At 37.2% G+C, this 14008-nt stretch overlaps 1 protein-coding gene across 1 annotated transcript in view; it reads right to left on the bottom strand.

Annotated features, from left to right (window-relative positions):
- The window catches only part of LOC116301060 (uncharacterized), a 45003-nt gene that overhangs the window by 7616 nt on the left and 23379 nt on the right, over nt 1-14008 (bottom strand). Inside the window, exons 31-48 of the mRNA XM_089037772.1 lie at nt 13080-13382; nt 12380-12514; nt 11684-11912; nt 11045-11187; nt 10520-10759; nt 9851-10098; nt 9434-9542; nt 8669-9010; nt 7279-7314; nt 6787-6904; nt 5787-5858; nt 5313-5384; nt 3312-3383; nt 3030-3101; nt 2861-2932; nt 2143-2214; nt 1311-1382; nt 374-445 (exon numbers count right to left, since the gene is read on the bottom strand). Coding sequence (XP_088893898.1) covers nt 374-445; nt 1311-1382; nt 2143-2214; nt 2861-2932; nt 3030-3101; nt 3312-3383; nt 5313-5384; nt 5787-5858; nt 6787-6904; nt 7279-7314; nt 8669-9010; nt 9434-9542; nt 9851-10098; nt 10520-10759; nt 11045-11187; nt 11684-11912; nt 12380-12514; nt 13080-13382 — 2479 coding nt within the window. The remainder of the gene's footprint in view (nt 1-373; nt 446-1310; nt 1383-2142; nt 2215-2860; nt 2933-3029; nt 3102-3311; nt 3384-5312; nt 5385-5786; nt 5859-6786; nt 6905-7278; nt 7315-8668; nt 9011-9433; nt 9543-9850; nt 10099-10519; nt 10760-11044; nt 11188-11683; nt 11913-12379; nt 12515-13079; nt 13383-14008) is intronic.

Below are 14008 nucleotides of genomic sequence, written 5' to 3'. Positions count from 1 at the left end.
GTCGACTAAAATCGCCAAAAACTTAGTGACCAGGCAATTTGATTTGCCGGCCGCGCGCGTGCGTCTCCAAGAGCGGGAAAATGAAAAAATAAGAATAAAAATAAAGAAAAGACGAAAAGAGACCCTTTCAAAGATAGACGGTAAGTGAAATAATATTTATATAATATATTATATTAATATTTAAAATAATATTTATATTTAAAGTCAAACACAAATGTTTTTGTATGTTTACAATATTTTCCCATATTTTGACCAGGTGTGAATTTAGTACAAAGGGGTTTATATTCCCTTATAATTCATGTTAGGTGTTATTAACGTTTATTAGTTTAGTCTATTATTACAAAGTTAGATATATAGTTATTAAGGAACTCACAGAATGTTCAGATTCCTCAGTTGTTCGAATGTTTCGGGGTTTACAAATGAAAACTTGTTATTTTGAAGAAACCTGGATTAAGAAGAATTTGTTATGATACAAGTTATTATATAAGTTATGAAATAAATTAATAACAATTCAATAAATTATATGAATTACTAATAATTATACGTATAGCTTAGCAGTAAGATTTTCTGTTTCCAGGCAACATGTCATTCCCTTGAGTATCATTTTTTTCGCATTAAAAGACACATGAATATGGATACAACTCAAACAAAGAATCTAATACCCCATTCACACCAAGGCTTAAACATGTTTTAAAGTGGTTTAACTAAACAGGTTTGGAGAACTATCTACGAACACTGCACAATCTTTGGTATAATAATGCATGTAAGCTATCCTTTTTCTTGCTCTGGTAATATTTTAGAAAGTTTTATCATATTGCAGGTTTCTAGTTTCTCAATTTTTTTCCTAATGAAAACATAGTTCAACTAAACGCGTTTAGGTGTGAATGGGGTATAATTCTAAAGAGAATGGCACGTGGTCTGGAATGGGAAAACATTATGCCCAAGTCAAAGAAGTCGATTAGGTGTAAAAATACACATAGCCTCATTAATCACAATATAGCAAATTAGTAAATAGTTTAAAGAAACCGTTTCAGCAATCACGCGCACAAAAATTATAGACTATTTTTTAGATTTTAAGATAGTTTATCCATTTAAAAATAGGTATTTTTTTATCTTTTTTATTTTATTGTTAAATAAACCCATATTGAACAACAATATATACAGAACCAATTATATAGAATTCTTTACAAACACATAAACTAGTAGTATATATATCTAAATTAAAGAGTCACGATACAAGGAATTTCACTTAAAATAGCCTGCAAACAAAAGTGTGCAAAATTAGAGAAATTTAGTCACGTAATACTTACAGTGTTTGCAATGAAACAAGACCTTGGAGTGTCCCAAATGATATTTTCTTAATCTTGTTGTCGTTGAGATACCTATGCCAAGGATAAATTGCTCAAAATTTTATTGTTAGAGAGATAATAAATAGTGTTGCAGAGAATATTGAATAAATAAGATAAAATTCCTATCTCCAAGCGCCCATGTAATATTCTGTTTATTATATAATTATCAATGAAGTATGTTTTGGCTTTTTCAGGCAATTCTTTCCGTGTATTTTTGAATAGCCATCGCAATGGTGTTATATTTTCACGTGTGAAGATATCAATTTTTCGAAATAGAGAAAAATAGATATTTCATAGGTAATTATGTGAAAGGTTAAAATACTAGGGTGAGGGTTTGCATTGAAATTCGTCTTGAACTTTAATGCAAACCCGAGCACGTGTGTTTTAACTGGTTTAAAATCAACCACGCCCTATTTCTATTGTTTGATGGAGGGTTTGAATTTCGGTGGAAAACCTGTCCCGGGTTTTGAAATTAGCCCTGCTCTCCCCTGCTAATAACAGTGCCACCCCCAACTTTAAATTTTATATTCCTAATATTATAGGAAAGACGAATGCTGCTAATAATGGGGAACGTTCTGGTTCTGGTAATGCTTCTATTGTGCTGCAAATGAAAATCAGGCTTTATACATTACCATTTTGCCTGTCTTACCAATTGCATTTGGAAATTTGAGGCATCCCCACCCCCTCCCCTCTAGATTCGCCATTGAACTTGTCAAATATAGGTCACTAGTAACTGAGAGCCTTTCGGTTTCGTAAGTAGATAGTATCCTTAATGATATCTATATATACTTACAATACTTTGAGATTTTTTAAGTTACTGAATATTCCATCAGGTAATGCTTCAATACGGTTGTCTTGGAGATAGCTGGGACGAAAAGAAAAATCAAAGCCATTACTTGCTATTACAGCCCCAGCCTTTTAGCAAGGGCGCTATGTGAATGGGATAGTTTGCTTGTTTGATCTTTAACCTTAATTTATTAATATATTTTATCCAGCCGTGCTATTACTAAGATGTGGCCACAGGAAGTCGTTCAAACCTGTATCTGTGTTGGACTGAGAAACCGCTAAGGTACATTTAATGGATTAAAGGTCGTTCAAATCAAGTTAAAACGCTAGCTTTTCATTCTCGCATATATTAATTGGTTACACATGCAGAACAACGAGAAAAGCTAAAACTGATTGGAACAATATATTACATTGTGTCCAAAGTAAATTGTCAATTCTTGGATACAAGAAAAAAACATGGCCGTTAATATGTGTTGTCGTTGGAATCTGAGCTCTTGATAATGGTTACAAACCATCAATAGAGGCTTTGCACCATCACGTGATGGCAGCCATGACAAGAGGCAGGAACTGACTAAATCTAGTCTTATCTGATTTACGTTACGAGAAAGAATTCGGTTTCCCAGGGAAAAAAGACTATATTGTCGTGCCCCGATTCTGTCATGGCTGCCATCACGTAATGGTGCAAAGCCTCCGGCTATTGTTTTGTCATATACAGTTATACTTACAGATATTGAAGATTAGTGTTATTCTTGAAGATGTCAGGATGAAGACGTTCAATGTGATTTGAACGCAAACTCCTGATAAACAATCAAACATTGTAGTGATTAGTAACACGAATAGATATGAATAAATGAACGGACCTTTAGTTAACAGATTTCACAACAGTGTACTTACAGCACGGTAAGGTTCAGTAACGTACTAAATGTGTCTGACTCAATGGTCCCAATAATGTTCTCACTTAGATCTCTGAAGTGAAAAAAGAAACCATCAATTTTCCACAAGAATACAAATAATGTTGAAATTTCCCTGGTCACAAATATTACTTCATTTGGTAACTAATTCCAGTTCGGCCCATTTCTGTGTTGTTAATTATATAAGTACTGCACCTGATTAACCATAAGGTCTAATTGATTGTTCGTTTAGGTTATGTTTATTCACAGTACTTATAGTACTTACAAGACTCTTAGTGAAGTTAGAGCGTTAAAGATATTTGAAGACAGGCTGCTTATAAAATTCGTTGACATTTTACTGAAAAAAAAGAGGGTAAATTGATAAATAAATAGGTGAAGAAATGAAGCAAGCAAAATAGCAAGAGAGCCAGCAACTTAGCAAGAATGCAAGCAAACAAACAAACAAACAAGCAAACAAGCAAACAAGCAAAAAAGCAAAAAAGCAAAAAAGCAAACAAGCAAAAAGCAAAAAAGCAAAAAAGCAAAAAAGCAAACAAGCCAAACAACGCAAACAAGCAACAAGCCAACAAGGCAAACAAGAACAAGCAAACAAGCAAACAAGCAAACAAGGCAAACAAGGCAAACCAGCAAACAAGCAAACAAGCAAACAAGCAAACAAGGCAAACAAGCAAACAAGGCAACAAGCAACAAGCAACAAGCAAACAAGCAAACAAAGCAAACAAGCAAACAAGGCAAACAAGGCAACAACGCAAACAAGCCAAAGCAAACAAGCAAACAAGCAACAAGCAAACAAGCAAACAAGCAAACAAGCCAACAAGCAAACAAGCAAACAAGCAAACAAGCAACAAGCAAACAAGCAAAGGCAAACAAGCAAACAAGCAAACAAGCAAACCAAGCACAACAAGCAAAACAAGGCAAACAAGCAAACAAGCAAACAAGCAAACAAGCAAACAAGCAAACAAGCAAACAAGGCAAACAAGCAAACAAGCAAACAAGCAAACAAGCAAACAAGCAAACAAGGCAAACAAGCAAACAGCAAAAGCAAACAAGCAAACAAGCAAACAAGCAAACAAGCAAACAAGCAAACAAGCAAACAAGCAAACAAGCAAACAAGCAAACAAGCAAACCAAGGCAAACAAGCAAACAAGCAAACAAGCAAACAAGCAAACAAGCAAACAAGCAAACAAGCAACAAGCAAACAAGCAAACAAGCCAAACAAGCAAACAAGCAAACAACGCAAACAAGCAAACAAGCAAACAAGCAAACAAGCAAACCAAGCAAACAAGCAAACAAGCAAACACAAGGCAAACAAGCAAACAAGCAAACAAGCAAACAAGCAAACAAGCAACCCTCAACAAGCAAAACAAGCAAACAAGGCAAACAAGCAAACAAGCAAACAAGCAAACAGAAAACAAGCAACAAGCAACAAGAACAAGGAAACAAGCAAACAAGCAAACAAGCAAGCAAGCAAGCAAGTAGGAAGCAAGCAAGCAAGGAAGCAAGGAAAGGGAAGCAAGGAAGCAAGGAAGCAAGGAAGCAAGGAAGCAAGGAAGCAAGGAAGCAAGGAAGCAAGGAAGCAAGGAAGCAAGGAAGCAAGGAAGCAAGGAAGCAAGGAAGCAAGGAAGCAAGGAAGCAAGGAAGCAAGGAAGCAAGGAAGCAAGGAAGCAAGGAAGCAAGGAAGCAAGGAAGCAAGGAAGCAAGGAAGCAAGGAAGCAAGGAAGCAAGGAAGCAAGGAAGCAAGGAAGCAAGGAAGCAAGGAAGCAAGGAAGCAAGGAAGCAAGGAAGCAAGGAAGCAAGGAAGCAAGGAAGCAAGGAAGCAAGGAAGCAAGGAAGCAAGCAAGCAAGCAAGCAAGCAAGCAAGGAAGCAAGGAAGCAAGGAAGCAAGGAAGCAAGGAAGCAAGGAAGCAAGGAAGCAAGGAAGCAAGGAAGCAAGGAAGCAAGGAAGCAAGGAAGCAAGGAAGCAAGGAAGCAAGGAAGCAAGGAAGCAAGGAAGCAAGGAAGCAAGGAAGCAAGGAAGCAAGGAAGCAAGGAAGCTAGAAAGCAAGTCTATTAAGAAAGCAAGAAAGAAAGGGTGAAATGTAAGTAAATTCATGAGAAATGGAGGTCACAAACACATCTACTTTAAACGCGAACCAGTTAGTTTTCTCTCTTTCTGAAAGCGAACTAGCTCCCAATTAACATGGGTTTAAGAACCGTCGTCTAGCTTTAAAAAGAACCAAGGAGTAATTTGTCAAGTGGTTACTCTGGGAGTCTTTCATATACTTACATGTCTTGAATCTTTGGTAAATTATTGAAGGTTTTATCCTCCACACGAAGTAATACGTTGTTACTGATATCACTGTGGAAAAAAGTAATTGTGATGATCAATAAATATTGATTAAAAACCTATAAAAAACATAATTGTAATTCAACTATCTAAACCGTATATACTTTAATTCAGTGGACCATATCCTGCACGCAGGCTTCTTCTCAAATTTAAAGATAAAAAACGAGGCTCCAGAAACCAAGAGGCTAAGTCAACCTTGAAATCAAAGCCCTCGTGAGAGATTAAGCAAAATATGTCCAGGCAAGATGATCTTACATGAGACAAGTTAGAATTTCTGCTGGTGCTGAGGTTACTAATTCCCAAGTGAGTGTTACTTACATGAGATGGACTTATATGAGACAAGTTGGTTGAGGCTACTAGTGGCCATGTGAGTGTTGGAATTGCTAAAATGAATATAATATGATATTAACTTACACATATTCCAGAGATGGAAATGAGCTGAAGTCATCTTTTTTCAGTTGATAAATTTTGTTTTGTTGAAAAAATCTGTTGAATTCAAGAAAAGCCAAGACAGCTCCAGTTAAAATAGAGCTTTGCGAAACTCTGTAGTATTTTTGAATTATTTGGGACAAATTAGAAGTTATATAGCTCAATGAATACTTTAATATTAAACTAGATTGAAAATCGGTTTGAGTGTTACAATGTTGCAATGTTACAATGTTGAGTTACATACCAAGAACTCTGTATTTTTTAGTATGAACACGAGCTTTAAGGCGAGTTTTAATTGAGGAAATACAAGTAACAAGTGGGATACCCCATAACGTGGCACGTTAGGGTATTGCGGTATAGCTATTATATCACACATCACTGAAATAAACTAAGCAGTTACTCAAGGAATCCAAAACACTACATGCCTGATGGGAAGAAATGGTGGAATAGCGCCCAATGTCTGTAACCGAATTCTGATTGGCTGTATTTCTAATGGTGTTGGATACAATAGCATATATCCGAGTTACAAACAATTGTTGTATTTATGTCAGTTTCTATACATTTCATTGTCTTAACCTAAATGCCTCGACTTCAAACACTTGTTCGAAGGCAATAGAGTTTAGTATAAATACACAGGTGATTATTGAAAATCTCGCGCGCTGATTGGTCGAAGAACTCCCACTATCACACGATAATCACCTCCCGCGATAATCCAAAATGGCGGCCAGCCGCTTTGTTGCTGTTACCCGAGAAAAAATGTCTTTTAACTTCTTTTTCTCTCTTTTTTGACAGAATCACCTCTGAATTTGTACTAAAACAATTATTCACCTCAGGCTCAGTGAATATCGGGAATAATAACCTCAACTTTGTTACGTTATTATTATTATTATTTCCCGATATTCACTTCGCCTTCGGCGAATAATTGTTGAATAAAATATGCCATTTAATATAGTAGGACTCTGGCTTGTATAAGAGAGATGCTCACATTACGGCGCTTTGTTTCGGTATATTTCTTGGTACAGTCAAGAGTGAGTCACCTTGAACCACTAGACGCTTGGTATTTCCCGATGACTGAAAACATTGGCAGCTTGTTGGACAAACATCTAGAGTATTCAAACAACTCATCAGTCTCTAGTAATTTCTTAACACAATTTCTCAATATAATGTATATTACTGAATATAAGCACACTTATTAACTAATGAACAACTGTCGCGACGGCGTTGACTGGTTTGGCAAGTACGTTACAGTGGTAAACACTTGTAGCGTTCACTCGATCGAACAGAAAGACCGTGGTAATACATAAGGGAACCAACTTACGATCATAAAAGCAACCGAATATACATCAACTATCAATGCGGCATTTCAGCTATAGTAATTTATTTATTATCAACGATCTGACCACAGTAAATAACTTACAATTTCAGGGTTCTATAGTGCACTTCATATAACATGATATAGTAAACTAAATATACATACCTTGGTTCTTATTACAAGACATATCCTCCGTTTGGGCTGAAAAAGGGTACGATTACGAATATTAAACTGATCAGTTTTAAAAAGGTTTACTAAATTAGACAAGGTCAATTTTCAATAATTTGAGCCGAAAATGAACCAAGAACCACACTGTTTTCACCATTTTCCATACATCGGTTCACTGGTCAAACACAAAGCATTCAGTCGAGGTTGCAAGGTTCAAATTTGAATCGTTTGAAAGTACCTTGGCGCCTCGCTTGAGCGCTTTGTGTTTGATCAGCGAACCAATGTATGGAAAGTGGTGAATTGCCTATGTGCTGATCGAGTCGCTGCAGTTGACTCTACAGTAGACTACCGTATCAATCATTAGATGTAGGTACTCATTTCCCTTTTCACACTTCGATTTCCTCGATTAACGATAGTCTATAGGATTCTTTACCTAACATTTCCACGTTTCAGGCCACGCGTCATTCCCTAGAGTATCATTTCTTTGTTTAATGGTTTTGCACGAGAAGATCCATGAATATGGATCAAATTCAAACGAAAAGTCTTATTTCCAAGAGAATGACCGTGGTCTGAAATGGTAAAACATTACACCCAAGGTAAAGAAGTTCAAAGATCCCTTACAGCACGTCGGAATGCAGCTCAATTCGGATGACATAACGATAGGTTTCCAATTCTCAGGAGATTTTCAGGAAATTCTTATGTTTTGTCCTCCAAATTAAGCTGCGCGCTTTGAGTCACATGCAAGAGGTATCATAGGCCCGTAAAAAGGCGCGTAAAAAAACAGTTTCATAACACCTTGCAATGAGATTATTAAAAATTTAATTCGAATTTGGACTTAACCCGGAGAATAGGTCTTTTGCAACAAACAGTCACGTGCTGATATATTACTTTGATAACGAATCAGTTCAGCCTAAGGTCCCTTGGGGAAGGCTTTGCTGGATGGTACATGTACAAACTTTAAAATGCTTCGTATCTTGAATAGCGCAGCGCAACTGTGACGTCATAAAAACGAAGACAAAGGCGAAATTCGGACAAACAAAATTACAAGTTTACTTTCAGCAGATAATTTTCACAGCAGATCGCAGTTGATCTTAGTTTACATGGGTTATTATTGTAACTTTAAGTAAAAATAATAAAATCGGTTCGTATAATCCTCGTAGCGGTTAAACAGAATACAATGTTTGTCCGAATCTTTAAGCTATTTTTAGAATCAGTGCGCTGCGCTATTCGAAAGTATCGCATAATGGAAAAAAAGTATTTTTGAAAAGGTTTTGGATAAGACATTAGTAATCCAGCAAAAACTCTTTAAATAAAGGAAGTCCACATTTTTCTGCCATCCAGTAACAATCATGTGTCAATCTACTGCAAAAGGCCTATTTGGACTTACCTTTAGCTTGATATGTGAGTTTAAATCCCTTACGGGTTACATCACTATTGCTTCTAAACACCAATCCCATTATATTAGAAGTGGACTCTATTCTAGACGGTAATGCTTCACCACAATATCTACCAATCACCGACGACGCATAGAGTGTCCCGTCATACACTGCGAGGTAGTCTTTTTTACAGCGTGAGTGAGGCTCTAATCCAAAGACCAAGGGTGATAGGATGATGATGTTTCCTTGGGGTACAGATATCGTCCATTTACAGGTGGATTCGTTGGGATAATATGCTGGATATAATGGCGAGGTAATAACACCAGATGAATTGGTGAGCAACATGTTGCAAGCTAGAAAAAAATACAACAACAAAAATGTTAAAGATTTGAACTCATAAAATTATATTTATGATATTTTTATACAGTTAGTGACCACTTATTAAATGTTGACTAGTCGGGGTGGGGGGTGGGGGGGGGGGGGGGGAGGAGGGGGGAACTGATCTCAGGATCCATAAATCCCCCCTCCCCCCTCAAAATATCACTATCTTTCTAAATGTACCCCAATAAAATAGTAGTGGTTGCATGCTACTATACTTTCTCATCTTTGTGTGTTCCCACTAGCTTTTATACCTGTCTATATATATATATATATATTGCTGATCCATCTTCCAGTTGTCTAAGCTGTCCAGTTTATGTGATCTCCCCAACTAAATTCTCCGGGCCGACTCATCTCGGCGACCGTTAAAAAATATGCGGTCTCCTATGAATGCTTACCTTCATCTGCCCGACTCGGCCAAGTCTTGCAGTATCCATCTGTGAAATAAACTCCACCAATAGCCGCGAAATCACTTGCGTTTTCGGTAAACTGAGCTTGTACTGTTATCTATGGAAAGAAAATGTAAGTACCGTCGTTGGTGGCATTCTTTGCTCTGATGGTAAGATTTCGCATCCAGCCATTCAGTTCCTGATTCCTTATCCAATGGTGAGACACAAAGCGCCCCTCCATTGAAATTAAATGTCACATTTCAGCATATAGTTTTAAGTTAAAATTGAAATTGCAAAAGTGTAATTGAATTTACAACAGAATAACATGTAAAAGTTTTATCTTACTTTGTAGGTTGTTTTCCATTCTGTTTCATGCAAACAGAACGTGAACGCCAAACTACCCAAGCTATCTTCGGCTTGTCTTACCTGTGTCTTGGACACTGCTGCGATAGAAATTTGTCCATAATACCAGACTGCTTTCGTGCTATTTCTATCCTTCCATACTGTCTTTTTTGCCATTTCATCACCAAAAACTGACTGAAATATCTGAACACTGGAGCCTTGTCCATGAATCAAATAACGAAATCGCATGCACTTGCCGTATTCTTGATCTGACCGATCGATCCATGGACTCACAATTTTAGTGCTTTGCGATGAGTCCAAAATTATCCCCTCTATAACAAAACAGACGTATTCAATATGACGTATGTGCAATGGTATCAGTACACTGACAAGGATTAAAAAAGAATCAAAGAACAATAATCAAAATCTGTTAAAAAATATATATATTGAAAATATTCTAGATTGGTATCACGTGGTGGTTAGAGCTCCCTTGATTCCCATAGCAAAACCTAACAAGCTGAATTCCAATTTATTTCGATCAATGAGTCAGCCGTGCTCTGACTTAGAATAGACCAGAGGTCGTTGCAAATTTTTCTCCTTTATAAAATGAATATGGGGAGTGGAAGTGTAAGGAGGTTGGAAATCGGATGCAGTGATGTACCTCGAAGGGAACCTTGTGTTCTACTGTGCAGAAGCAGCTCAGGTTGTGGGAAGAATATGAGAATCAAATCAACCGCAATAATTATTTATCACCTTTCTCAAAGAAACACGATGAATTTCTGCTCAGATAATAGTTGCCAGTCATGGTCGTTTGCAATTTCTTCCACGAGATGACGTCACCATGTAGCCCATTTCCACCACACCCATAGGACATGCGCAATATCTCTTGTGGAGATGATGTTTCGGTCCAGACATTAACCTCTGTAAGTTGCAGCTGCTTATATGATGCATTGGAATAGCTAATGTGGTAGCTTACGATCATCTTGTCGAGGGCTGTTAATTGAAAGAAAAAGTTTATATAATAAACCCTTTCCATTAGACTTGATGCAACCCCAGCAAGCGCTTGGTCGCTCAGCCACAACAAATATTACGCTCACTTTGCCAGCAACCAGCAACTTCTTTATCACTGAAGATGGCAGTTGATCTGTCAAAACATCTTTGACTAAAAAATTTCAAACTCAAAAGTGCAGTTTATTCATTGAAATATTAATCAGCAAATTAATGCAAATTCAGGGAAGAGACTTGTCACTGAGTCAAAACATAATGATCAATCCTTACCAGGTAATGTCTTAAGTCCACTCAGCCATCTACCAAAACTTCCAAGTCGTCCATCAAGGTACATTTCCCATACACCTCCCTGAGATTTCCACGTAAAGCAAACATGGTGCCAGCGGTCATCACATATGCACTGGTCAGCGGTCCTGCAGCAACAATATAACAGGGTGACAAGATTGTCAGTCGAGTAGGGAATACAAAATCTTGATGTTTGTAGCATACAAGACCTTTTTAAATACATTATATATGGTAGTCAGACTGTTATTAGTCTATCTACCCTCCAGACTCAATCGAGTCTTGGTTTTGGACGCACAGAGAGTGGGGTCTATATATGGCCTTCTTCTACAGACCTCTTTACCATGTGTCATTCCCTAGAGTATTATTTCTTTGTTTAACGGTTGTGAATGAGAAGACACATAAATATGGATGACTCAAACAAAGTCTGAATTTCATTTTCAAGAGAATGACACTTGGTCTGAAATGTGAAAACATTACGACCGAGGTAACTGAAGCATTCTGTATAAGGAATGATTTCAAACTAGTTATTTCTACCTTTGATACAACATATAATAAAAATGTTTTTTTTACAATGACATTTTAAATTAAATATGTTATCATAGTACTGTAAAAATTTCAACTTACGCCGTGCTTCCAAGAATGTATATTTGAAATTTGCAGTATTCCTGTGTAATCAAAATGGAGGGTTTACCAGATATTTCGAGTGCTATGACAATTCCAGGAAGTGTGCACTTTGTCCAGAAACACAATGAAAATGATGTTGTTGAATGGAACATTATATGAGATGTCATTTGAGCACCATTACTAAAATGTACTACTGTTTCCTTGAAGGTCAAATCAGGTGTCAGATCACCTAAAAATAAACGTTTATGGTCATCTATGCAATATATAGATAGTAATTCAGCTGTCGTTGTGGTCATTGTTTTCCCATTAAGGCGCGATTACACCGAGCAATTTTCTAAGCAACGTGTTTCGCAACGGCGTTGCCACCCAAGTTTCATTGAGCATTGCAGCGTGTGACCTACAGCGCATTTTGAGAAAAAAAAATTGCGAGACAAGTGGTAGCAATCGTTGCAAAAAGTAGAATTTGTTTCTACTTTAGACAAAGAATGTGTCTCAGTTGCACCGTGTAGACATTGTTGTAACTTGTGTCGCAATGCTGTTGCGAGACAAGTTTCAGAGAAAACTGCTCCGTGTAATTGCGCCTTCACAGACCAAATTACCGATGTGATATTAACCCACGGTCCACGCAATTATGAACAAAAAGTGGACGTCATGGCATGGTTTCGCTATTTTACCGGCGCCTGTTGATGTACCTACCGTGATTGATTCTCACAATTCTGTCTTTAAGTTCTCGTGTAACATTTGGCTTGTTCCTCGACATCAAAGAATAATTGCTATTTTGGTTTCCGAATTTATTCCAGGTGCAAAGCTCCTCATTCTTTTCACAGTTTCCTCGGGGAAAAAATGATAAAAATATTGTCAAATCTTATAAGAATTCGAAGTACTCATCATTTTCAATCGTGATGTATCAAAAATTCTACTTTTTTCAGTTTAAACGTTTTTCGCCATTATTTTTCTGACTATTGTATAACCAAGACTGAATACTATATACAGTATACAGGGACGAAAATATCCCTTTGTACAGACTTTTAAACCTGTTTGACTCCGACCGTATTTCAAAAACGTTGTCATCGTCAAAGCTGATAGGCAATAAGCGATAAGCTAAAAGCGATAGGAGATAAATCATTCCAAGATACAAGAATAGCTGGAATGACTTGTGTTTCTGCTTCTTATTCTCGTCAAGAACATGGACCTTAGTGTTGAGACTGATCCAATTTCCTTTGTATTCAACGACTAAACCATTTCCATGTCGGAATGATCTATCGCCTATCGCCTTTGGCGATGACAATGTCTATTGAAATAGGTGTATATGTATACAAAGTACCAATTTATTTATTCATGTGCTATCATTTGGTACAATGTCCTACCTCTCACAAGCCTTTGGATATCTACTTACTTATAATTCGGTAAACTTCATTGGCTAACACTCCTCCTCGTCCATCGATGCCACACGCCGATGTTTTTCCATATTTGGCAAATGAGGTATTCGCCGTGGAGCTGCTCAAGCATTTGCCATTCTGAATAGCAAATACGTCAAAGCCTCGTTTGTATGCTGCCTCTGCACATCTCAAGATGGCGCCGGACCTTTCGTAATAGTTTCCTTCAAGCACTTTGTCGATGTTTTCCAAAGATGGAATAGCAGCTGGACTTGAGTCTTTGAAACAACCGAGGTTTTGTATCTTTGCGATATCATTCTTGACTAAAAACAAAAATAGGCCCTATAAGTGCAGCATGCCGTGTAATATTATTTAAGTAAATGCAATAAGGAATTGTATAATACGAAGTGCAGAAGACACATAAAAGAATATCATACAACTGCTCATAATGATCTATGCTGATGCATGTGTCGCGGAAGGATTCGTAACGAATATCAATTGCCCAATGCTATCACGCAAAAATGTTGTTGTCCTGTAAGAACTGTGGCAAGGATGTTCGTATGCCCCAAAGATTTTGGCATATATTGATGGAAATTCAGTGCTTGTATCAAAAACGACAAAGAATCTTACATTTAAAGATGGAAACTCGTTGCATGAAATACTAAGGGGTTTTGTCGTTGGTGGGGCTGGAGGTGATGATGATGAAGAAGGTCTGGTGGTGATGATACTAATTATGATAATAATGGTGTTGGTGATGATGATGATGACAATGATGATCGATGATGATAATGATGGTGGTAGTGCGATGGTAGCTATGGCAAGGGATGGTGATGATGATAACTTCTAGCTTATTCTTTTACCACTTTATTACTACCATTAGTCCTACAATAGAGCTTTTGCACCATCACGTGCCTGCGCCATAATCCAGCTTGGACTGCCTGTTGTTAGA

This window comes from Actinia tenebrosa, unplaced genomic scaffold (assembly GCF_029948245.1).
Source record: "Actinia tenebrosa isolate PJP-AT-01 unplaced genomic scaffold, QUT_ActTen_1.0 PGA_scaffold5__44_contigs__length_20552954, whole genome shotgun sequence".
Lineage (NCBI taxonomy): Eukaryota > Metazoa > Cnidaria > Anthozoa > Actiniaria > Actiniidae > Actinia > Actinia tenebrosa.
The sequence above is the reverse complement of the archived record's forward strand: the minus strand, read 5'-3'. Positions and strand labels throughout refer to the sequence as shown.